The 26,369-nt window shown below is 36.4% G+C and overlaps 1 protein-coding gene across 1 annotated transcript; it reads right to left on the bottom strand.

The window, feature by feature from the left end:
* Positions 1-1,085: 1,085 nt before the first annotated feature.
* Positions 1,086-26,366, bottom strand: BROX (BRO1 domain and CAAX motif containing). The gene is made up of 13 exons (XM_036755418.1): positions 26,018-26,366; positions 22,511-22,650; positions 18,460-18,566; positions 17,630-17,726; positions 14,682-14,777; positions 14,324-14,396; positions 13,081-13,186; positions 12,264-12,353; positions 9,257-9,342; positions 6,662-6,743; positions 6,042-6,192; positions 4,871-5,030; positions 1,086-3,830 (listed from the first exon to the last, which is right to left on the bottom strand). The coding sequence occupies exons 2-13, from the start codon at positions 22,609-22,611 to the stop codon at positions 3,744-3,746; spliced, it is 1,236 nt and encodes a 411-aa protein (XP_036611313.1). The 5' UTR covers positions 22,612-22,650; positions 26,018-26,366; the 3' UTR covers positions 1,086-3,743.
* Positions 26,367-26,369: the final 3 nt, after the last annotated feature.

Genomic DNA, 26,369 nt, shown 5'->3' with positions numbered 1-26,369 from the left:
TTAGCAAAAGGTCTGAGAAAGGAGGGGAAGACTTTAAATGGATCAAATAGTGTCCTATGATCCTAAAAATTTCAGTTTTCATGTCAATGCATAAAATGACTGGAATGCAGCAACTAAGGTGTGAAAAGGAGGCTGGAGACATTAAGTCAATGGAGGCATAACATGGATGTAAATTATTCTACTGAAGGAAAAGCCTAAAAATTGATTCCATTGCTGTTGGTAGGATTTTTTTATTTTAAAGAGTGAAGGGGACTTAGACTCAATTGACAAGCATTTATTAAGCAACAATTCTGTGTCAGGCAGCAGTGAGGTGGCGCAGTGGAGAGTGCTAACATCAAGTCAGGAAGACTCATCTTCCCAAGTTCAAATCCAGCCTCAGACACTTACTGTGTGACCCTGGGCAAGTCACTTAACTGTTTGCCTAGTTTCCTCATCTGTAAAATGACCTAGAGAAGGAAATGGCAAACCACTCCAGTATTCTTTCAAAGGCAGTATCTTTGCCAAGAAAACCCTAAATGGGGCCACAAAGAGTCGGACATGATTGAAACATCGTATGACCCATTGGAGGGTCAACTGGCTGGTGCAGAGATTGGGCCTGCTCTTTGGCCAACTAGGCAGGAAGGGAGGTGCTGGAGGACCTCCTCCTCCAATAAGAAAGGTAACCAGTGACAAATTTTCAACTCTCTAGATATCTTACTTAAAATCAAAGTTCTTTCATGTTTTCTTGGTATTTTTTGTTCTTGGCCCCCAAGACTTCATACTGCTTTCTCTTTATGTACTAAATTGTCTACAGATATTCCATATCAACTATGGTGCAGTGGGAATGAGATGGTCTGCCCTGTTAAAAGATTCAAAATTTATCGAGAAATAAATTTATGCTCTGTGAAAATACAAAAAATTTAAGAATGGCAGCATCTCATACACACCTTTTAAGGCAAAACAAGCACTAGCCTCATTAGGCTTCATATGTGATTGAATAAGCTCCTCTGATTATTAGCATGAACTCTTTTCAACCCTATACTCTATTAAAACATGTTACTAAGACTAATGAGTTAAGCAAAAATCTAAGTCTTCAGGCACAGAGATTAATATCATCCAAGGTGGCACTACAAATTTATTTTTTGAAGAGAGTAAAACATACACTAAAGATATTTTCATCTGAACACTAATTGTATTCTTATGTAATCAGTACAATAAAGGGAAAGGAATAATTACAAACACTTTCACATATCACTGGAAATGCAATATTAAGTTTGTAAAGTGCAAAGTTTGTTGCACAACATTGTAGAGAGATGATGGTAAGTTTTCTTTCTGACCATATGCTCAGAATACTGCATATTACATATGCTACATATTAATATCAGCTATAGACCCAGGCCAAATTCTACCAAGATGGGCAGATGAATACTCGTATCAAAGAGTGCATGTAGACATATGTAATTAAAACAGAATTAAACAGCGCATGACATTAAACTGATACAATGACTACAATATGTACATACACATACGTATCTTTTAAAAACTTTACTGTGAAAAAATCATGATTTTGTTGCACATTAGGTATCTTATTAACTTAGTATAAGCATAAATATTTAATGGGAAATAGAACTAAGGAAACTTGATTTGTAAAATCTCTCCTCTTAAAAAAAGGTGAGTGGGACAGGAACTGCCTATAGAATCAATGCTTTCAGTATAGGACAGTAATAGAAGACCAGAACTGGCTGAAATCAGACAATTATGTGGAACAGCTAATACAATGTATATGTCTAATCTTCATGCAATCTCTTCACCTTTATTTTTAAAAAATCTCCAAACATGATTTTGAAATTTTATGATAGAAGATTCTAGCTGTATGTCAACTTTAAAGAGGATATTCACTTTCTACCCCTTAAAAAGCTGTCAATCATTAATCTTGGTATTTACAATATCTTATAAAAAAGAAATGAAAAGCACTGGGTGTTATTTTATGTATGGGAGGAGGAATCATATAAAACGTTCAATATGAAAACTGAAAAAACTAGGGAGAAATGCACTAATACATAAAATACACGAAAAATTTCTATGTGCAGAGCACAGCAAATGTTAGTGTTAGGCTTGACTACCACAGTCAGTGATATATGCAAGACTACCATGTGGTCAGTATGGCTTACATTAAACCTCTGGTAATTTTCCCAAAGTAAGAGATACATAAACAGTTCAAAACCAAAAAGGCTTTTGTAAATGTATTTAGTGATGCACCATTTAGTAAAAGTGCGAAAACTGCAAAATAATCAAATGCTACGAAGGAAGGAATTAGACTAAATGATCCAGTTCTAAAGCCTTCTTCTATGTCTAAATTTCAACGACTGACAATTTGCTTAAACATCATCGCTTAGATACACTAACTTTGCCTTGCTTGGAGCTCTCTAGTTTACAGATATTTCACCTCTTACCTAATTCCTTGCTCTCTCGGTTCTGCAATATCCTCTAGCTGAAAGCAATACTAAGGTCTCGCAGGGCATGATGTCAGTCTTTGCAACATGCCCAACAGACCCATGGGCAGTCATCTGATTTCCTGACACACCTAAGGACCTCCAGGCTATATCATCCACCTTGTTACTGCACCCTCAGGACTTCCAGACCTTTTCCTCTGCCCTGAAGCAGCACTTTCTTTTATTTATTGTCTCCTTCAGTAAGTGTGAGCTCCTGGAGAGTAGGGACTGTTTTTTTTTTAATTTGTATCTTCAAAGGTGCTTAGCACAGTGCTCAATGGGTAGTGAGCACTTAATTAATGCTTTTTTATTCATTCATTCTGACAGGATGAATGCCTTATGAAAAGAGAAAATATTCAAGTCTGAAACCAAAAACACTGACTTGGACACTTCTTTGAAAGGGAAATAGAGGGTAACCAGTGTAATTCCAAAGAGGTAGTTTTTCAAGCTTCTAAAAATTTTCTGCATTGTTACATGGTGTATGATTTCCAAGGAATAATTTTTTTTTTACCTTCTTTCATATAGATATATAAAGCTTGGTATGCACAAATTAGTTCCTTAAGTCACATAAGCTCTCTAAAAAGGGATCGAAAATAAATATTCAGCTCAAGAAAAGAAGCAAAGCCTATGTTTAGTCAACTAGAGATAAAATTAAGTGTTATCTTAATGTTCCAACATGTACACTGAAATTCTGGTTTTAAAAATATTAATTTTAAGCAAATATTTATCAAGGAGCCTAGCTGCTAATGATTTTCAGATTCTTCCATTATAAGAAAGTTGTTTCACGTGAGAAATTATAAATGGCTTGGGAGTGTTACAGGTTTGTCCCATGATGCAATATAACCATAAGGAAGTAAGAACTGATTTTTCTTTGTCAACTCTTATCTGTACCTCTCCTCTGATTTCAATGACAGATGAGAAATGAAAACAAACCTTGTTGTGACAAGGAGAACCATGATTCTTTTTTATAATTTAATATATTAACCTGAGACCTATTACTACTCTAGAGTTCTCCAAAAAAAACTCTTCCCATATCTTCAAGTCAAAGTAAGGTCTATAAAAGCTGTTCTTGTCAACTTGACTAAAGTGGAAATAAAGAAATAAAGCACTAAAAAACCCCAACCCTATTAAAAAAGTGAGTGTTGACATAGTGAAGGCAAGAAAAGAAGCAAATTATCCTTCAGGCTCCAGAGGAATCACAAAAAAGAATCCAGTCCCAGAGTTAAGCCAATCCACTTAAGAGAGGAGTTCCTTGTTTCTACGTATGGTCTTCTAGGAAATATGGCAGCCGCTATCCTTCTGTGGTTTGATATCTGGTTCTTTGACTGGTTTCAATTCTTCCTCTGGTTTGGGTTTGGCCTAGAGGGAAAGACAAAGAGTTATGAATATTGGAGGCCAGGTCTAGGAAACTAAAATAATCAGTTTTTCTAAAGGCACCACATTTTCACAGAGCTAGAAAGCATCTGAGGCAGGACTTGAATGACTCAGATCTTCCCAAATCTAGGCCCAGTGCTCTATCTACTGAGCCAATTAACTGCCTCCAAATACAAAAAGCTAAATAGTCCCTTCCCCTTAAGGAGCCCAGAGTCTAGCTAGCTGCCACTGACACAGAGATTCCAAGTTTGGAAATAACAAATTCCCATAGTACTTGGAGGTCATTAAAAGTGCTTTATGTTGCAGCAAGTGGCTAAGCAAAACAGAGGGAAGACTATTTTACAGAGTTATTTTGACTATGCAAGAGTTTTAACTCAAACCCAAGAGAGGTAAGATGTCTATGAAATGACAAAGCATTCCTACTTCTATTTTCACAGATCCCTAATAATCCTTCCCATAAATTCCTAATCATCTTAAGCCAAAATTCAATTACTCCATTTACTTCATCACCCTTATAAACCAAAGTTCACTAAAGCTACTGAGAAATAAATGAATAGTACTATATTTTACACCTTGATTATTTCCTGGAATGCTAAAATTAAGACCATATCTTCAATGAAATGGTAAATGTAAAGTATGGAGCTTTATTACAGAATCATATACTTATCAATTCCATTCTTTTAAGAGATTTTAAGATACTACTACCACCCCTGTTTTTCATCTTAAAGCAATGTTTAGAGACTTTTTTTTTAAAAGATAGATATTACTTTGAGAATATTTACTTCTAGGGATTCAGGAGCAAATACCTAGAAATTTTTTCCAAAACGAAACAAAAAGTGCAGAGCCTTCTGGATATTAGAATAGCTCCAAATGGAAAGCACTAAATTAGCTAATTTAATAGTCATTACTCTCAGATAAACCTCTATCTTTGCAAACAGGGAAAATAAAGATATTAAAAATAACAACTCTATAATCCTTATCTTAAATTTAAAAGAGAAATGGAAGAAATAAAATAAAGCTCATACATTATCATCCTTTGGCCTTTTGGTGAGATCAAATGCAGACAGTATTTCTGGTGTCCAGTGTGCATTTACAGGAGGAAATTCAAAGGGTACAGGCTCTACAAGACCATAGTTTGCTTTGAGTTCAAGTTGTGGTGCTTCTGTTGGAACTTTTTGGAAATAGCTATAAAAGAAAATTTAAACAATAATTGAGTGCCAAGTTTCCCTTAAAAGAAACCAGGGGTGAATGATGACCCATCTCAACTACTTCTCTTCACCTATTAAAAATGAATCTTCTGGGTATCAGCTGATTCCAAAGAGGATTATCCTCACCTAAATGGTTTACTGAGATAAAGTCAACTCCATGATTTTCCTCATCTGACACAGAGTAGGCAACTAGTAAATGTTCCTTGACTGACTTGTGATTGACAGTGACTGCTGTGTTCTTTAGAGGCTCTTAGTAATATCAAAATGATGCTTCCTAAAACCAGGCAAACTGTATTTGGTTCCAAAGGCTGTTAAAGGTTTTAGTTAGAATTTTTCTTTTTCTTGACAAATTAATAGTTTCTAACGAGGTGGCAAAATAAACAATGAAATATCAATAGAAGCACATACTAACTAGTCATCACTGATGAACATTAGCTGAATTTATTAGAAATGAGTGATACATCAAAGATAGAGGCCAAGGTAAAAACATTCTAGGTATAGCAAACTATAGCAAATATATAATTAAACTGTTCTCCAGTTAATTCTAAAAGTGAGAAATGTGGTAGTGCTTTATGGATCAGGATTCATGATGGAAGTAGGGTTTTAGAAGCTGTTTAAATGAAAGGAGGGAGTCAGCCTGATAAGGCCTGGGAAGAGGACTGAGAGAAAAAAATGGTTTTCTATCTTTAGATAAGACACAAAGGTAGATATAAGATGAGTGGAAAGGTGGATGAATAGATGTCTGGGGGCATTCTAGTAAATTAGAATTATGTCCTCTCTCTTAGCTAAAGTCATATTACTTAAGGAACAGAACAATTTGAAGATGCAAAAAGTTCAGGTGTTACAAAATTTAAAATAAGCATTTTCAAGAGAAAAAAAAGGAATTAAGACAGAAATTAAAGTTACTCTACATGCAAACACATTTTTGTATAACCTAATTAAATACAAAAGAAAACAAAGATTCTGATATATAGATATCTACACTCACATGAATCCATTTTCTCTCTGACATTTTTCTAAAGTATTTTTCACTAGACTTCCAAGTTTCCTAAAGAACAGATGTCCTGAAGGTTTGGCTGTTGTTCCAGGTCCTTTGGTTTCTCCATATTCTTTGCACAATGCTTCAGCCTTGACATAAACTGCACATAAAAAGAAGGTAAAGTTTATTAGATTATAATTCATTGTTTCATGCTTATTCTCATTTACCTAGTAAAATGAAAAAACAAGATTCCTAAGAACAACGAAATGAGATACAAACTAAGAGGTGAAGACCTATGGGTGTTAAACTCTGCATTTATTTTTTGACTTGCTTGATGTGTGTGTCAGTCTTACAAAACTCACTTTTTCTCCTTTTTTTTTTTTTTTTACAAGGGGCAGTTCCCTGGGGATGGAATGAAGGAAAGAATATATTTGAATATGACAGTGATATAAAAATAAAAAGTATCAATATATTTTTCTTTTTACATTAGAGGCAAACTTTTCTGTATAAATTCTGGAAAATTCCCTTCCCAGATTCCCATCTGCCCATTTGAAGGTCCCTTTACTGTCTCAAAAAAAATATAAAAAGCTAGCTTTTGAGGGAGATAATATTATGACAGGAAAGCTTACATTTTTCTGATTCCTGGAGAGACCTGATTGCTTCGCCACATTTATCACTTGCCAGCAAAGTCTGACCATGATAGCAGTAAGCCTGGTGGAAGAAAAAACAAGATTTCCCATTTCTGCTTTTCCCAAATGGCATTTAACAACAGATATTACTTTTTTCACATTTCAAATATGTCACATAAAAATGCCTTTGTCTATTCAAATACTAATTCCTTTTATGCTTTTAATTCCCTCTCAGAAATAATAGAAAATTTTTATTATCCCAGTAAAGGACTTGAATTAACCTAAAATTCTTTGCTTAGCAAAGACTAAGTTCACTAAAATATGCTATAAATATTGGAAGACTGGACTTTCTTACAATATGCAGTAATGGGAAATACTTAGAAGGGTAGAAAGAACTCTGCTATCAAGGATCACTAGAGAGATTTCCTTGGTTGAAGTTTAGGATTAAAGAGGGATTCTAAAATAAAGCCAGAGAAGAAGATCAATGACCATTTCTTATTTAAAATCTACTCTAACATTTTTCATCCCCCCAAAAAAGGGAATATATAGTCTATTAAGTACATAACTGAAGGATCAAACCCAAAGAGGTTTTTAGCAGCTCATTACCAACCTAGGAAGGTTATACTGGGTGCTGTGTCAAGACTGGTTTTAATACTTTTAAATTTTATTAAAGAAATAATTAGGATGAAGGAATTGCGGAGGAAATTCATCAAGTCAGCAAAAGACACCAAATTGAAAATGGCCTTACAAACTTGTGGAAGATAGAAATCAAAGTAATCTTAATAAAAAAGTTCAACAAGAATAAATCATATATCTTACAATATAGTAAGTATTTGTTCAGTACCTAAAATTTGGGTATACTAGAAGATTTTTTTTTTTTTACAATGGTGAGTTTTTCCAACTTTTTTAGCACAGTCAAGAATAAGAAATGTGGTAAGACAGAGGGTCTAAAGAAAAACCAACCAAAATGATGAAAGGAACAGAACATTAGAATTAAATAAAAACTTCAAATGTTTACTTTAAAAACAAGAATTGTAGTTATTCAGTTGGAATAGAAAGCAAAAGATATCTTCAAGCATATCAAGAATTATTATATAAATAATGATACTGAACTATTTTTCATCTTGGCTTCAATAAATCTGTAATCTCAGATTCCCTTCATCAGTACAAACTGTTACCTATCCATCTCTTTTGATTCTATGTGATATTTATTAATTTTATACCATAGATCAGCCACAGAAAATCTACCAAATCTGCTAAAGAACTTCTTTTAATCTTTAAACATTTCACAGGTATCACTGCAGTACTCAGGATCTTCATGTGTTATCCTTTGCTCTCATTAAATGACTTGTCCACCTTCTTCTCTGAATATGAATTTACTCAATTTCCCATACTCCATTCATATGTTACAGCCTAGTTGCCCCCACTACACAACTCCTCCACTGTCCTTTGCATGATCCCCAATTTTTAATCTTCAGAGCTTGAGAAGCATATAAGCTGTAATGATCTTCATTGGCAAGACAAGATGAATAAAAACATCCCATGAAATGATGCTTCTTGCTGCCACTGGGAACAGAATGAAACTCATTCCACTAACTCTTTTGTTTACTTCTCCAAGGAGAGGCTATATCCCATCCATTACTTTAGCCACAGCTTCCTTTAATCTTCTGGTTTCATGTATCTACATAAGTACGGTTTATTTCTTCCAATAAATAGCACATCAATTTTGTTGGTCAACGGACAAAGATCATACATACGAAGTGTCTATTGATCAATGACTATTCATAGATGATCTAAAACTGTGGGATTCTCAGCATCCTCTGCCCATTTTTCTACCACAATCATCGCCATCAAGCAGAAGGGTTTGCACTAAAATGATGGTTATAATAAAAAAAAATTTTGTTATGTCTCAGCCAACCTACTGACGATGAACCTTTCTGTACTTAGGACAATGCTCTTGTTTGTTGATGACTCTATTCTCAAAGCCTTTCCGGAATGGCAGGCAGACTCTAGGAAAGCTCATGCTTTGCTGGCATAGCCTTCAATAATTTAGGGTCTACTTCCATACCAAGATGGGGGCACTGGAGCAGGGCTTTGTAATTGTTTAATTTTAATAAGAGAAAGAGGACATGAACTTAAACTTCAGTGAGAAGGGCTAATTAGAACAGGTTACCAAAGAAAGCATTAGTAAGCATTCTTACATTAGTAAGAAATGTCATACTGACTCAGATCCATTTAAGGGATATTGTGGGATGTCATGGAACAAAACCAGTTAAACCAATTAATTCTTTATTCAGGATTTAAATCGGCTCTCAATAGACTATGACAGTATTCTACTTCTCCAGCTACATTAAGAGAACAAATATCTCTGACTAGAAAATAGGGTGGGGTAAGATGTAGATGATCACATGCAGTTCACTTTTCCTCGTCTGTGTCAAACTAAATGTTTGTACTAGAAAATCATTAATGAACAAGCTAAGTAGGGATATCTATTTGTCCTGAACTAGACTAGAATTAATCAAATGTTCTCACAAATAGCAAATGTGAACGTGGGAACAACATTTTAACATTATATAATGTTAAATAAATACTTACATAAGCTGTATAAAAACACATTTTCAAGTGAAGGTATTTTCTCCATTTAAGAGTATATGTAGGCTCCAAACTGGATAAAGTGTGATCTAAAATTACATTTATAAAACAAAACATAACTTCTCTGATTGACAAGAATCTTTGATTTTCCTTTCTTCCGAAGAGTTCAATTACTATCATCACTCCAGTTTAAAAATTAAGACTGATTTGTAAATTTGAAATAAACCCTAAAACCATTCTTTTTCAAGCACAGCCAAGATAGCCAATGAGACCAATCCCATGATTGTTTTCTCTATTGAAGAGTGTGGACCCAGGCAGTCAGGAATTGGAAAGTACACTAGACTAGCAGTGAAAAGGCCTCATCTGGAGCTGGATAGTTCTGGTACTACTTACTGCCTCTATGATATTGGGCAAATCGTTTTTTACCTCCTTGAATTTAAGCTTCCTCATCTGTGAAATAGAGATAACAGATATGAAAGGGCTTTGAAAAATTTAAATCATTACGCAAGCTATGGTGTTATCGTTACCTAAAATTTTGTAAAATGATGCAAGAGACAAATATAAAATTCAGTAAAATCCAATACTCATTCCTAAAGCATAACAACTGTCTTTTAACTTTGCCAACCTAATTGAACTCAACAATTCCTAAGCATCTACTATGTGAAAAGTCCAAAGACAAAAAACAACACTTGTGAAAAGAACACACCAGGAGTCAGAAGACTATGTTCTAGTCCTAGTTCCAACACTTTTACTAGCACTGTAACCTTGATCATGTCTGTTAGGACCTATTCTACCTGTGGACGACTGGCTGCTGGCCTATCACACAGATGCAAAACACCCCAATATAGGAAGTACTGAACAGAAGACCCTGAGTGAATGTTAACCTGTCCACTGTTCCCATGCTGAGTCTGGAAATTGACAAAGGAAAATTAAGAGTTAAACCAGAAATTTAGGTAACAAACAAACCTTGTACCACCTAGGAAGACCTGATTATACTACTAATTGCTTTCCTCCTTCCCCCAGTTCAGGCTCTTTTTAAGGTATGTGTATAGGTATCTCCAGAAACACCACTCCCCCTTCTCCTCTGACTCAGCTAGCCCCAAGAAGGAGCAAGTAAAATCACAGGAGCATGTTTTTAAAACTATATGGAACCTTAAGAGTCTATGAGGTCAACATCCCTTCAAGGCAGTGAGAGTTATTATTCATCTGCCACTTCTTTATCCTTCCAGCTAACAAACTCCCACCTGTCTCTCTGTTCCTGTAAACAATCAATCACCCACCATCTAGGTACAAACTGCCCTCAACCTCACAACCTCTTTTCTCATGCCCACCCTACTCCTACCCCAACTCCACACTATCCATGTCCCATTCTAATTCTGCTCACTCCCTTGCACTACATCCTCTAGAATTACTACTCCAGAGTGAACAAACTTCTTTCATTTTGGTCTTCCTTCTCTAACGCTCCTTCAATTTACTTGCCCTCAAAGAGATCTGTCTCACCCAGAGGACCCTGCATTCTTGGTCGACATTTCCAACACTGTATCTTCCCTCAAACCCCAGACACATTGGTCTTGAAGGGAGAGCTGAAGTACTCCTTGCTCCCCTCTGCCATTTCCAGACTTTCACTTTGCCAACATCACACAGCAACATCTCCTCCTCTATTCAAATCATGGTAGCTTTGTCTACTGGCCCTCAGTCATTCTCTCTCCTTTCCTTTTGGCCTCATTACATATTATGGTCTTTTAGTCTCTGTGATCCAGCCAAAATGGCCTTCGCTCGGCAAGAACCCTATTTTGCAGGGTTGTTAAATGAGATATTTGTAATGCACTTAACACAGTGCCTTGTCTTCCATATTAAAATGTAAGCTCCTTGAGAGTAAAAATTCGTTCAATCTTTGTATTTGTATTCTTGGTTCCTAAATATAAGTAGTACTTAATAAACAATTGTTGGCTGATTAAAACTTTGGCACATTTGCTACTTTTATGAGCCCCTAACCGCAAGCTCCTTTATGAACAAACCCAAAGTCAGCCAAGGGATGAGTCAGAATCTCTTTTAACTTCTCTTTCTCCCTTCTTTGCCCTTTCAACTAATTACAACAATCAAAAATCCTAAAGCCTGGATCTGTAAGTGAAGACAACAGATAACATGTTGTTTCCCCATCAATCACTACCCTGGAATCCATGAAGAACAAGAGAGAATCTAAAATACATCAGAAATGGGACCTTTCCTATAGCAAAGGAAAAAAAAGGGAATCATTCTATGTACCACCACCCCAATCAGGATACAGATTTGGGGGACTGCAGCACACTTCCCATCCCTAGCCTTCCTCTGGCCTCAATTGAGAATAATTTAATTAAGAATAATTTAGTACATTTCATTTGCACATATGGGTCTTACACATGGGTTTTCTCCTTTTTTCTTCCTAGTGAGAGATGCTGATTAACTGTGTAATCACTCATTTGATTAGGCCTTTACCATCAAATGTAGGAATTGAAATGGATACGAGAAACAGATCTAGTCTTGTTCTCATTTTAAAACTCCTACAACTCACACGAACAGCCCTTTTTCACACTACTTTGGTGACTTTAATTCATCTGAAACCAATTAGTGGGACTAATCCAGTAAAACATTAAACTTCTCTGGACCATTTCAGCAGCTGCAAAGTAAGGCTGACAGGCGTTAGCCACCTCATACTATTGTGTGAGACAATCTATGGAGAACTGACTACAAGAGCAATTTGGGAAGTGTTAACACTGTATAGCGAGATGCTATTGGAAAGAGTCTAGCATTTCCCATTTCATTGGGATAAAATTCCACTTCCATTCACAGGAGCACTTCTTGCTTCTTAACTGTGAGTAATTACACTGGATCACATTCTACTTTTAAGTAAATCAATCTACATAGATGCCTGTCTGATGAATGGCTTACAACAGTTCCTCTAATTAAATCAGTGGAAGAAAAACTTGGACATCTGATGGCTAAGGAGCACAATAATGGACCTAAAACTCACCAGCTCTTTGATAGAAATTGGCTGTTTCATATGCCAGTGCAGCAATTAGACCAGGATTATGTTTGAGTTCAATTGCTCGAGCAATTGTAACTGAAAAAGAAAAAAAATGTACCCCTATATTAAGAATCACAACAGAACACAAGTTCAATTTGGATACATAGTAAGAGTAGAACTATAGGTCTGTATTACTAAAGTTTTAAGACCTAGAATAAGAATTTGTTATATAACAACTATGATGTGAAAAATGTAAATTACTGAAAACAAAAGCACCAGCATGCAGAAACTGTTGAGCTCAGTAGTACAGAGCCAAATCCCCCAAATGTTCTAAGAAATGTGACTTTGCATTAAGTAGTAACTTTGAGACATACGAAGAACTATTCCTAAGAAAGAATTAGAAATGGATCAAGAAAGCCCCTAGCACAAGCTCTAGCCCTCATAAGCTGCATGTTTGCCTGTAGGCATATCTAGAGAGCCCAGGAAAAAGCAGATGCAAAGAGCAGAAATGGAGGGAGGAAGAAAGGAGGGCAAACAAGAAGAGAAGAGTGAGAGTGGTTTTTCACTCTTACAGAAGAAGTGGGATAAAGTCAAAGACCTTCCTCAAAAGAACCCAGAAGTCTTTCACTTTGTGTAGCCAAGGAGAGTCTTGTTAGAAACCAATAAGGCCAAAAGGTATTAAAAAGAAAAAAATTGCTTTTTGACTACAGATCTTTCAGAACCAGTTATCTTCTGGACAATGTAGCTGAATTGCAAAATAAATGTACTTGTAGAAAATTAATTTCTCAGAAATTCAACGCTACATTGTGACATTTGGGAATACCTTCTTGAGCTTCAGCTTGACATTGAATAATGTAGGAATCTATGAGCCGAACTTCCAAATCCCTGCCTTTTTCTGCAGGTGTGATAAGTTTGGGAATATGGTTTTCCTAAGAGAAAGCAAAATAAATACCAAATTTTATTTTAATCCAAATTATTCTCAGCCATTTAATGTTATATTTAAAATTTTTAAGCTAATGATACTTCTAGAAGTTGAGGTGAAACATTCAATTTGGGGCTTTGCTAGAAATTTCAAGGGCAAATTAAAGTTATGCTAAATAGAGCAGCTGTAACGGCCAGAACACATAAAGAATTACAAGAGTTTCACAAACCATATACTAGTAGAATAGCAACTACAGCCCCAAATAATTTTTGATTCAAATCAAGGGGGTATTATGAAATGCTTATGTATGTAACTCATACCTGTTGGAAAACATTTAGCCAAAATGGTAATATAACCAAGTTAACTTTTGTATGTTATCCTGAATTATACTTTCAGACAATTAAGAAAACTAAATATACAATGAAAAAAAAGCATCTAAAAGAGAATCATATGAAAAACACCACGTACAATTATAGGTTTTATCCCTGTTGTAACATCTCACACCAAGAACGTAAATGATAGATCACCTTTATATAATAGGGTCCTTTCTCACAACAAACTTACAAAATAGCTACTGTAAATAATATAATCAAATTGCAGATACAATACTATAAAAATTTATTAAAGGCCTTCTGTATACATAGTTTTAGGCATTGGGGGAAGATACAAATTTTGGATAAAACAATGTCCTTGCCTTCCTGGAGACTGAAGTCTAATAACAGGGATAAAATGAAAATGTACACCAATAATGCATGATAACTACATCAGAAAGTTCCAGGGATCTGAAGGATCTCTGACACCAAGGAAGTTGCAAGAGCAAGGTTATTAGTATTGAACATTCTGGCTCAAGATGAAGCAGAAATGAAGGCCATGTTCCCATTTTTTTTCATCCCCACCCTACCAGGGGTAATTAAAATAATATATTATGATTAAAGCTATTCTACTTATTAAGTTCACATTTCACTATATAAAAAGGCAAAAGGTAGGTAGCTATGCTATAGCAAAATAATACTATAAAATAAAGGGCCAATTACCAATATATCTAAAATAACAAAACAAATTTCTTGGATCTCATCACTAACAAAAAATTTAGAAAGCTTCAAAAAGTGAGAAAACTATCAAAAGAAAAAATATATTTTGGTACCTTCAAATGTTTGAAAATCCCAGCTGCAATTTTTAGGCTTTTATGAACTTCTTTTGCTTCATCTTCTGTTATGCTAAAACATAATGACACCAGTCATACTAATTCTTCTTTTTAGTTTTCAAAGAATATTTTTTAATCAATAAAAATAATTATTTACAGAAATTCTGGCCTTGTTCTTTCCCTGCATATTATGGCCTAACATTTCACTTATTAGCATTTAAAACATCTCTATTTGCAAATAATCTGCATTGTTTAACAAGAAAGCATTATAGGTCCTGAAAATAACATTGGCTATGTTAAAATTAATAACATATATACACATTTGCACACATTCTTTACCCCTTCTGTTCACACTTACTTTTCTTTTCCAGCCAATCTTGATGCATATTTGGTATACCATAAGGCTACATTAAAAGCCATGGAAATCAACTCAAACACAGCATCTTGCTGGGCACTAAAATTAAACATACTTTCATTAATTTGGTCATCTCATATATATCAAGTTTATCTGCATAAAACAGCTTCAATATGATTACTTAGTATACTATCAATCAACAAATATTTATTTTGAATGTCTACTAGGCATTGTAGGTGATACCATATAATCTAGTTAGGAAGATAAGACAACTATATATGAAAATATATGTTAAATGACAATTAATGAACAAGCATTTATTAAATACCTACTATGTTCTAGGCACTATGCTAGGCAGTGGGGATACAAAACCACAAAAAGAAAAATTCTGCCCTCCAAGAATTACTACTCTGTCAGAGGCAACAAATATACATGTAAATACATACAAAACACAAATAAAATAAATATGAGGTAAATGGAGGAACCAGCAGCTGGAAAACCCAGAAGGGCCTCATGTAGTAGGTAGCGTTTGCCACCTAACTAGTCATAGAGAACCAGTTTGGCTGGACCAAAGGGTTCATGAAAGAGAGTAATATATAAAAAGGCTGGGAAAGAAAATTGGAGCCAGACTATGAAGGACTTCAAAAATGCCAAAGGAATTTGTATTTGATCCCAGAGAAAGTAACTGAAGTTTATTTGGAATGACATGGTCAGAGGTCCTTTAGAAATATAATTTTGAAAGTTATGTGGAGAATGGAAAGTGGACTGGAGGGGAAGAGACTTGAGCCAGGGAGAACAAGCGTGGTGAAAGATACTCTGTATCATCTAGGCAAGAAGTGATGAGGGCCTGAACCGGAGCGGGGGAGGATTAGAGGTGGCTAGGTGAGTAGAGAAAAGGGTATATATCTGAGAGAAGTTATGAAGGTAGAATTTACAAGATTAGGCAACTAATTGGATATGGAAGGATGGAAAGGCAGAGTAACGAACTGAAAATAACCCTATCTTGAGCAGTTCAGAAAAGAACGATTCTCAAGACAAGCTTCATGAACTGGGCCTGAGTTGAACCCTCAAAGGATGGACAGGATTTAGATTGATGAAGAAGCAAGCATTCCAATCAGGGGACTAACATTTCACTCATTAGCATTTAAAACATCTCTATTTGGAAATAATCTGCATTGTTTAACAAGAAAGCATTACAGGTCCTGAAAATAACATTGGCTATGTTAAAATTAATAATATATATATATACACATCTGCACACTTTCTTTGCCCCTTCTGTTCACAGTAGGTAAAATGAATAGTTTCAGAGAAACCAGGGAAGATTTCACATATATATGCAAATTTAAACAACTTAATGGTGATGAAATATATGCCAAATGAGTAAAATCATAGATTCAGAGCCTGAAAATACCTTAGTACCAAACTCACCACCCCACTCTACCCCCAGGACCCTAAAATTTGGGTAAATTAAGTAGCTTCTCTTCTAAAAATGGCTGGAAATTTTCTAAAGATGTCACTTCTACCTGACAACCTATTTCATACATATTCCTGTTAATGACATAACACAGGCATTTAAATATAAGGCAACATAAAAATTTTTCTTTCCACTGAAGACCAAAAAATGAAATAAAATGATTAGACATAAAGAAAGATCAATTGTTAAATTATTAGAACAGGCTATGGCCAAGGAAGGTTGTTATTCAATTTCTTTCTTCATTTGTTAAGATAGTATAGTTTGTTTTGGAACAATTTCAAATATAAGATATTATCTCCAAGGTCCCCTAAAGAGCTAATTTTCTATAACAATCACCTTGTTATAATTAAGAATTTTCAATGCTACTCAGTAAACACATATTAAATGCCTACCTGTGCTTTTCAGTTTCTATCCCCAGAGTTTAACACAACGTTTTGCGAATAGTAAGCAATTAAAGCTTTCTGATCATTCATTCATTCATTCATACTATGTATGAAGCACTTGTGGTATAAAATAATAATAATAATGACAGTAATGATGTAGTTAACATTTACCTTCAAGGTTAGGTGAGTACAACATGTATACAGGAAAATATAATACAGGGTATTTTGTAGGAGAGAACATTAGCAAGTAGAGGGGAAGATCAGGAAAGCTTATCACTAGAGATAGCATCTTTGTTAAGCTTTGATGGAAGATAAAACCTGTGACAGGCAGAAATGAGGAAAGACTGTAGGAAACGCATGAGGACTGCATATGCAGCTGCACTGAGGCAGGAGACAGAATGTTAATTTAAGGGAACAGCTAGCAGTTACTTAGCTAAAATGTAGAATGCATGAAGGGGAATAATAAGGAATAAAGTAGAAAATGTATTAACATAAATAAATTCTTGATAATAAAATAACAGATTTTAATTGTTGAGGAACGATATGGAATCCCTCACTGATGCTGGAGAATCTCAACACTGGAGAGAAAGAAGGCAAGAACAGCGAACAAAGACTAGTTGTGTGGGAAGGTTCGCTGGAGGGGAACTTAAGAGAGTAAAGGGACCAACTCTCTAGAGCTCCCTCTCAAAAAGAAGTAGAATGAATAGATGAAGAGAGAGACTTTCAACTTTACTCTTACACATAAGATCAGATAGTTAAGGTGGAGAGTTCAAATGCCTACATCCTTATTCTGCATGTTAGTACCTTTTTTTTAATTAAGAATTAGTCATCCTTTTGATAAAGTGAAGGTGAACATTTTTTTCAGTTTTCATGTGGGTAAAATCTATCTAAGTGAATGAAATATTTTTCTTAACAGTGAGGTGCAATGGGTTAAATTCAAATATTGTGATTAAAAAATTCCCTAGGATATTAAAAAAAAACTTGTTCAGATTTTCATTTTTTCTTTTTCTACATTTGTTTTCCAAAATGTAGTGCCTATGATTTACTAACCAGCTAATCAGTTATAAACATTAGATTAACTTAGCATGATATACCTTGGAACATGTCCTTGTAATGTATCAGTCCATTTAAAGTTTTGAACATATCTCAACTTGCTTTCTTGGGTAGAGCCATCCAATGAATTTATGAAACCTGAAAAAAATAAAATTAAAAAATTTTAGTTTTAAAGAACTTCAGATATTTTATAACAAAGAAATTAAAATATTCAGATGGATATCAGCAAGAAGCCACCAAAACATACATAATCTATTCCATAGTTTCAATGGCACTATGCTCATATTTGTCTTCTCCACACAAATTCCTAGTTGTTTCCTCACCCTGGCCTTACTCTCTGACCACTTCCACCTCACCAGAAACTTAGGCTCCCACCACTACATCCCCCACCTCTAAGGGGTGAGCTTTTGCCTTGATATACTGGGGCCTAGGTTCTTTCTGGCCTTCTCCTCACCATGCCCCAACACAGGTACCCTTCCATCCCCAGCACAGCTTCCCAGCATGCATTCATGTATTATACTCCCCACTAGAATGTAAGTCCCTTGAGAACAAGTCTATCTTGCTTGCTTGAATTTGTATCCTCAGTGCTTAACACAGAACCTGACACATAGAATGCTCACTCTATCTTATCTACCTTTCTCTGGCAACTTAAATCTGAACACTCAAAGAGTAAGAATAGTAGTGTTTTAAATAACCTCGTTTTCCTATCTTACCATTCCTCTGAAATGCAACCACAACCTCCATCAGAAGAATAAAAAATTCAATCTTTAAAGGCCCAAGAATTATACATTTAGAAAATGGACATTATAATATTTGCTTTTAACAAACAGAAAAAATTCAGCACATATTAGTAAAACTTTAAACATCTAACCTTGCAAAAGAGAAAAGTAGGAATCTGTTGCATTCTTCATCATTTCTGGATTACAGGTCAAATCAGTGAACAACTCAAGCAGTCGTGCCCTTGATGATCTCAAATCACTTGGAGAATAGGGAAGAGAGTAAAATTAAGTAAGCTCTATTATGACGTCTAAGGAAAAGTGGACAATATGAAAGTACTTAAAAATCCATCAATTCAAAAAGAGAGAAAGCTTGTTCTCATATATGAAATCTTGTGAATCTTATCTCCCAAGAAATCTGGGGTTTTTTGGCCAACAATAGAAATAAATTAAACTTATAATTTAATATCCTCAAATATATATAAAAGGAATCTAACCATTCAAAAAAGATAAAAAAACAGTTCTAATTAAACAAAAAGAATTTTACTGCCAAGATGTCATGTTGACAACGTACTGCTGATTTAATTTTAGATAATATACACGGCTCTGTTGAGTCTTGTACTTCAGGGACATTTTAAAGACTCCTATTTATAACTGACAAATACTCTAATGCATCTGTGATTGCAGATGCCTCCAATGACAACAATTTCAATTCCTTCATGCCCGTCCATTCTAGCTGATTTGTCCATGTCTACCTGTAAATCTGTAGCAGGAAGTTCAACAATATCCTAAAGGGCTTCTTTTGTTCCTCCTGACAATGCACAAAGACCACTGGAGCTTTTCAGCTATCAACTGCTTATTTCTTGCATCTGCTACATGACTGGCCTTATCTTTCTTTCTGGTCATACATTCCTCTGATGACATTTCTTATGCTGTTTCTCTTGTACAATCACTAATTTGTAGTATGTTTTGGCCTCTTCCGGTCCATCAAACATCTCTTCACTATCATTTGGGTAATGCTTAAAATTTTAATTCTCTAAAGCCCATAATATTCCATAGCTCACAACCACAAACCACTAGAAGAATAATGGTATGAAACTTTGTTTCAGAAAGCAATTGACTGCTGGGGATGATTTTGACAGTAATGATTTTTCGAGGACTGAAATACATTTACATGGCACTATCTGCACTGTAACACCAATGACTACCTTTGAAATTTCTTTCTTTGACTTCTACAATATTCTACCTCTTCAAGCTCATTATTCCTTCTGAGCTTGTTTTCTGGAACCCCTTTCCTTCTTCTATCCTCAATTACAGGTGTTCTTCAAGTCTCTGTTATAGGAACACAGATTCAGAGCAGAAAGGGACCTCAGAGGTCATTTCAACTCTAGAGAAGATATGGAGCCACTAGAGTTTATCGAGTAGAAGAGTGATGTGTTTAGATTGATCCTTAAAGAAAATCACCTTGGGGCAGCAGAGAAGAAGAACTGGAGTGGGAAGAAACATGAGATAGGGAGACTGATGAGGAGAATGTTTCAGTAATCTAAGCAATAGGTGATAAGGGACTGAACTAAGATGGATGCAGTGTAATTATACAGCTCAACATAGAATCAGGATTCTAGAACTGAAATGATCAGATTGATTCTGTGTATATGTTTAATTGATCCTATTTGGTGGTGCAGTGATGTAGGACCTGGAGTTGGGAAGACTCAAATTCCTGAGTTCAAAGCTGGCCTCAGACACTTAATACCCTGGGCAACTCGCGCCACCCTTTTTGCCTCAGTTCCTTCATTTATAAAATGAGCCGTAGCAGGAAATGGCAAGCCACTCTAGTATTTCTGCCAAGACCTGACTGAAAACAACTGAACAACAACTAAGTCGTGGATTTTTGTCTAGAACTAGGCCTGATTTCCAATCAAGTACTTATATCCCTATGCTGACCTACAAAACAAGATCCTCTTTCTGATTTCCCTATTTCTATTTATTAGAATCATCATTTTTCTAGTTAGTCAGGTGCAAAACTTCAGTTGTTTGACTCCTCAAGTCCTTTTGATTTCCTCTGTAAATACTTCTTAGAAGACCTCTTCCACTTTATTCCTGTTGCCACCTCCCTAATCCTGGTCTTTATCATCTCATAACTAGACCACAACCTCCTAATTAGCACATTGCTTGCTCTCCCACCTCCAAGTCAATCCTATATCAACATCCCACATATTACTATTAAATTGGCCTTTCTAAAACAATGCTTTCACCCAAATATTTTTCTATTAAAAGGCTCCTTGTTAACTACAAGTCCAACCATATTAGTTTATACCTTTAAGGCTCTCCACAATTTAGCACCAAACTACTTTTCCAAACTTATCCACAACTACTCTCTTTATGACTATAATGTTAATGGGATATGAAGATCTTCCCTGCCTATTAAGAGAAGCTTGTTTAGGGGAGGCTTGCGTGTAGGAAGGCATACCTTTTGGTTGTGATGCCTTCTGGCTCTGAGAGGTTTATATATACTCTGGGCTGGTATTTTGCTTTGGGGGTTCACTTATGAGAAGGACCTTGTGATTCCCTGGTCAAGACTCTGAGTAGTCGTATGTTCAGCACTGTGGCTCTCAGGCCCTCCCCCACACCTCCCCTCCCACGACTGCTCAGATATAAACGCTCTCTCAATCCAGTGGTGTATGTAAAGCTTTTAGCAATATTGATTTGATTCAGGCAGTCAGAGCCCTGTCTGTTGTTCTAATTTCTCTGCTTGTATTTTCTCTGACGTTTAGGGTGCTGACTTTTCCCCTCAACTAATGAATGTAATTGAAGAAGATTGTTGACCCCTAAAAAGCTATCTTTCCTAGTAAAACAGATTAAAGAACCTGTGCTAGCAGGCCATACTGGGTATGCTAGGGTGCTGGCTGCTACAGACTCCAACAAAGTTGGTCCACTTAATTAATTGACCCTGCAACATAGTGATAGCTAACAAATTTATACAGCACTTACTATGTGCTAGGCACTTTACAATTACCATCTCTTTTGACCTTCACAACAACCCTGGGAGTAGGTGCCATTACTTCCATTTTACATTAAGGAAACTGTCAGGATCCCCATGCCAAGACCACTCCTCTCTTTTAACTACCAGGAGACACTCTGTTTTCCAGAGTTAAGGCACGGCAAGCAAGCTGTGCCCTGAGCTTGGCATAACAATCCTTTATGGCTCACCCTCTGGATGATCTCAGCCACAGCAAAATCGCAGAGTTGTTTCACACCAGCACCAGCAGGTGGTCCCTGAGCTTGGACAAGCCCCTGTAGTACCCATGTTTCAGTCATGAAGTCCTGCTGTGAACCAAACTTGTCTCATTGTTGCTGTTCCCCTCCACTGTCAGGGCTATAGTTCACTGCGTAGCCACTGGTATAAGTATTGAGACTGGCCCACACTAAAGCAGATCTCTTTGGTATTAGAGGAGGCCCCAGCACATGTGTCTAGTTTCCCTCCTCCAACTGAAGAAAGAAAGCTTTTTCCTTATAACCACTGTTGCCTCTTTGTTTTTATTTTATTTGTTATTATTTGTTAGAGTTAACTGTGGTTTTGATAATCTGTGTGAGCTCTCTGGTTTTTTTTAAGAGTTAACAGAGGCTGTAAAACCTCTGTGACAATTTGGTCATTTGTTCCTAGGGGTGACAAAACTGAGACAGAGGTTAAGTGACTTGCTCAGGGTCACACTGCTAGCATCTGAGGTCACATCTGAATTCAGGTCTTCCTGACTTCAAGTCTGACACTCAATCACTTGACTCATACTTTTTCTAAACCTGGAATGCCCAATCTCTGCCTCTCTGCCCAGTTGAAACCTAATTAAAGTCTCTATTTTTTCATGAAGACTTCCTTCTCAGATTACTTTAAAGCTCTGTTCTCAACTCATAATACATTGTCTCTGGTAAATTAGTCACATGCTGATTTGTGACATCTTTTGCACTGCTTTCTTCTGTTTAATTTAGCTTTGGTAATATAATTTAACTATTCTGGCAAAGTGTAAAAAGATCTTAAAGGTATAAAATTTTAAGATGTGGGAGTTTAACTTTTCACATGTTGTCTCTCCAACTAAGCTACAATCATTGAAGGTAAGTACATGTCATATTACTCCATATTGTCCACAGCACCTAGCAGAGGAAAACAAACAAAGCATAGTAGTTCAAGAAATGGTGGATCTGATTCAAACTTACTTGCAAATTTTTGAAGCTGCAGGAGTTGTTACTACACCATAATAATTAAAGGAGACAGGAGCAGTGGCTTTTAGTGGGTTCCGATGAAACCAGTGTGTCATTTTCCCCAGATGTTTTCTATAGATCTATGTGAAAGAAACCTAAACACCCAGGAGAAAAAAAAAAGTATAGATCTGAATGTTTATGATAAAATATTTCATAAAGTGAACTCTATAACCATTTTTAGTTCTAAAATGAAAATTAAAAATATGTGTTATTTGTTTTTCATGTTTACAATACACATTTCTGAAATGCTTTTCTATTAAAAAGACATTGAGTCTACACAAAATTTGTTGGAAGCCTGTCCTATATCAATTGTAGTTTGCAAAGTAATATTGAATTTACATAATCCAGTTATGGCTGCTGTAGGAAGCAAAAGCAAACAGTTAGATGGAGAATGTTCTCCCAAATAACCTATAACAACAGATCAGATATTACTGTTTTGATTTAAATTTAGCCTCCAATAGGAAAGAGCAGTTTCCATAACTGTTTTTCATGTATCTCATTGGTGGCATACAAATCTTTATATTTTCTCTATGATAAACATTTTCCCTTGTAGTAGCAATAATAAAGATTACCACCATTTAAAACAAATTGAGTTTAAAAAAAATTCTTCCCAAATCTTATATACATTGTGTCTATGATTTAAAAAAAAAATGAAAAACCTAAATACCTAAATGCACTAGTATTTTTAAAAGACTGACTTCTACATTCTATCATCTGAACAATTGAAGTATATGTCTAAAAGATTCCCTGGCAATGAAGAATGTAAAGGGGAGCATGACCAACAGCTATCTTGAAATTAGTCCAGGAAGTAGTGCACAGAAGACATTTTATCAATAAATCCATGATTCAGAAGTGTGCACTTCAGTTGGTCTCACTACAAAATATTTAAATGTTAAAAATCAATAATTTTCTAATTGCTATTAAGATGAAATAACTATTGACTGGCCCACCAGTTATGGCCGAGTTTTAAAAACAACCCCAGAACTCACTTATACACCACTTTAAATTTACAAAATGCTTTCTTCTTAATACTTTGGTAAGTTAGATGGTGAAAATGTTATTGCTCTGATTTTACTGATGAGGACAATGAGGCTGAGTAAGTGACTGATTCTATAATGCTCTAACTTGCCAAACATCACAGAGTTAAGTTTAAGATAAGGGATTTAAATCCATAGCTCCTGACTGATTCCATGACCAGTATACTTCCTACCACACTAAAGTGCTGTACAAAATGAATTAGAAAGCAAGGATACTAATCTGCATTACTTTTACCATTTGCAATAGTGTCTAAAGATAAAGTTCATGAACCAAACAGTTTCAATCTCAACTTATCTTTTTTCCCTCTAGTAAGACAGAGCCTTGATGTCCCTTTTATCTTTAGTTAGCTATTTATCCTATATGGTTGTAGACATATTCATTCTTAAATGGCAGTATATGTTATTGATAAAGAGTTGCAAGGGACCTTAAAGGCATCTAGTCTAACCCCCTCATTTCAAATATAAAGAAACTGAGGCACAGAGATCTTATGTAACTTGCCCCAAGTCACACAATTAAGTATGGAGTTAAACCTAGGTCATGACTTGGAGTCAGCCACTGCACTACACTGCCTTTCCAGATTATTCCATGCCAGAATGAAAATATCCATCTCTGAAAATGAGTATTTTTTTTAAATTTAACTTTTTACTTGATTGAATATCAAAGAGAGGCAGGTAATCTGTGAACAGATGTTCTCTGGGAGGAAAGAAACCTAAGCTGATGTAATATAGGTGGACCTCAGACACTCCTATTCTTAAAAAAATTTCAAGACATTAGAATGATTTTCTGAGCAGAATCTTCTTCTCCAGAGATATTTTTTTTAAAGGATCACTATCCTTTATCCACCTGCATAGGATCCTTTAGGTGTACTCAACTTCAAACAAAACAAATTCAATTAATGAAAGTCAAGATTTACAAAGAAGTTAAAATTAAGAGGACAGAGTTCCTCTAATTTGCAAGCTTTCCTAGTCAGTTTAAAATTAAGATTTTTTTGTAAAATTCACAGGCATCTTTTTACCACTGAATTTACCCAGTAAGTTACATGACTACTGCAAACTACTACTCGGTGATTATGGTATTTATCCAGTAGTTTTATGATAGGACATTTTGGGAAAGGGTTATTACCTAATGAGAGGAAAAGTACCTTCCCAACACCTTTTCCAGTCAGTCAACAAGAGTCATGGAATACGAGACTTAAACTAAAATCTGGTTTATAAAAATATGCTTTTTTAAAAGTAGAAAGTTTCTTGAACAAATTTTAATTTCCCCAATAAAAGCAAAAATTGTTCATAACTTAAAAAACACTTGAATCATCCCCTTTGGGAACTTCCAACTCACTAGCCACTAACAACATAGAGAACTCTCACCTACAACTTAACTGTGTAAGATTTCATGTTTTAGCAATACAAATATGCACTCCTACTATGTATACATTTGGCTGTAATAAAATGAATGCTTCTTTCAATTTCAGGTGAAATCTTGGAGGAATATGTACAAAACATAGTCTTTTAATTAAGAGGTTCTTAACCTGGGCTTCGACCACTATTTCAATCTAATCCCCTTTCTTTGTAATCCCACTTTACGCATTATTCCGAGAAGGGGATCCACTAGCTTCATGCAGAGAGTCGACGGCACTAAAAAAGCCCCTGCTTACACGAAGGAATGAGGATTCCCTGCCTCAGTCTCCCCAGAACTTCCCCAATCCTTCGTCTGTCACCAGGAAATTGTCTGGACGAGCCAGTTGGTGTGGGGTAGTCTTTGAAGTCAACGCATCTGTCCCCGTTTCTGTGATCACGCTCGGACCCCGGAAGAGCTTCCCCAATGGACAAGACAGGGGGGGGGGGTGGATAAAGGGCAGAAATATATCAGGGTGCGCCCCACAAAGTATCCAACTCACCTGAGTGCTGGGCTACTTCCGGCTTACTCGCCTCTTCCTCCTCCCACACCCTCAACAAGCTAGACAAGTTGCGCCTGCGCGATAGGGAGGTACACTGTCTTCCCACCCATCTCCCCCTCCCCCCGCCCCCCCAACCCATACAGCTGGACACAGAGAAAGTAGGGAGGAGCCGCGGAGTCTCTCCAATCTAAAGTCGAGAGCATCTACAGCGGAAGGCAGGGGAAAGCTACTGCAAGCCGATATCATCGTTCGCGAACCTTTAGGAGGGCTGTCAAATGCCTTTCAAGCCTTAGACAACCGGCTCTTGGGAGCCTGGTGTGTAAAGTGGCTCTTGGAAAGGTTGGGAGTGAGGAGTGCAGCCAAAGTGAGGGGGTTTCCTGACTGGAGGCAGGAGAAAAGGAAAGAGTTTCTCTAAAGACACCCCATCCTTACCGCTTGTGTCGATAGGGAGGGGGGCTTCAATGATTGGGACGTGGGGGTGGGGGGCGGGTCCCGAAACGGAAAACTAATAATAGACACGTCACACTCACCGGGCTTCTCAGAGAACCGTGAAGCAGTTATTCCGGGGAAGCAGAGACAATGTCGGTACCCTCGAGACTAAAAGCAACGGGACTCGGGATACTGAGCCAAGGTCACGTGGCCCCCGCAGCCATGGCAAACAACCGGGCGGAAACCCGCGTCCTTGGAGATCGTTGCTACGGTGGCCCGCGCAGCCCCTCTGCCTCACTTTAGGGCTCCGGGAGTCGGGTTGTGGCCCCTCCCTTAAGTCAAGACCCAAGGAGGAACAACTCGTTGGGTTCCTCCCCGAGGCTCAGGTGCCTCAATCACAATGGCCGCCGAAGGCTCCTCCCGGCCCCTCCGAGGAGGCGGGGCCGACGCAAC

Source organism: Trichosurus vulpecula, chromosome 4 (assembly GCF_011100635.1).
Source record: "Trichosurus vulpecula isolate mTriVul1 chromosome 4, mTriVul1.pri, whole genome shotgun sequence".
Classification (NCBI taxonomy): Eukaryota; Metazoa; Chordata; class Mammalia; order Diprotodontia; family Phalangeridae; genus Trichosurus; species Trichosurus vulpecula.
The sequence above is the reverse complement of the archived record's forward strand: the minus strand, read 5'-3'. Positions and strand labels throughout refer to the sequence as shown.

Bases quoted from the DNA above. Each gene is read 5' to 3' on its own strand.
- BROX (XM_036755418.1), bottom strand. From the start codon at position 22,611: ATGACACACTGGTTTCATCGGAACCCACTAAAAGCCACTGCTCCTGTC. The intron at 14,778-17,629 runs GTATATCATGCT...GTTTAATTTTAG, and splicing joins TTACAAGGACATGTTCCAAG to TGCCCAGCAAGATGCTGTGT. The intron at 5,031-6,041 runs GTGAGTGTAGAT...TTTCTTTTATAG, and splicing joins CAGAGAGAAAATGGATTCAT to CTATTTCCAAAAAGTTCCAA.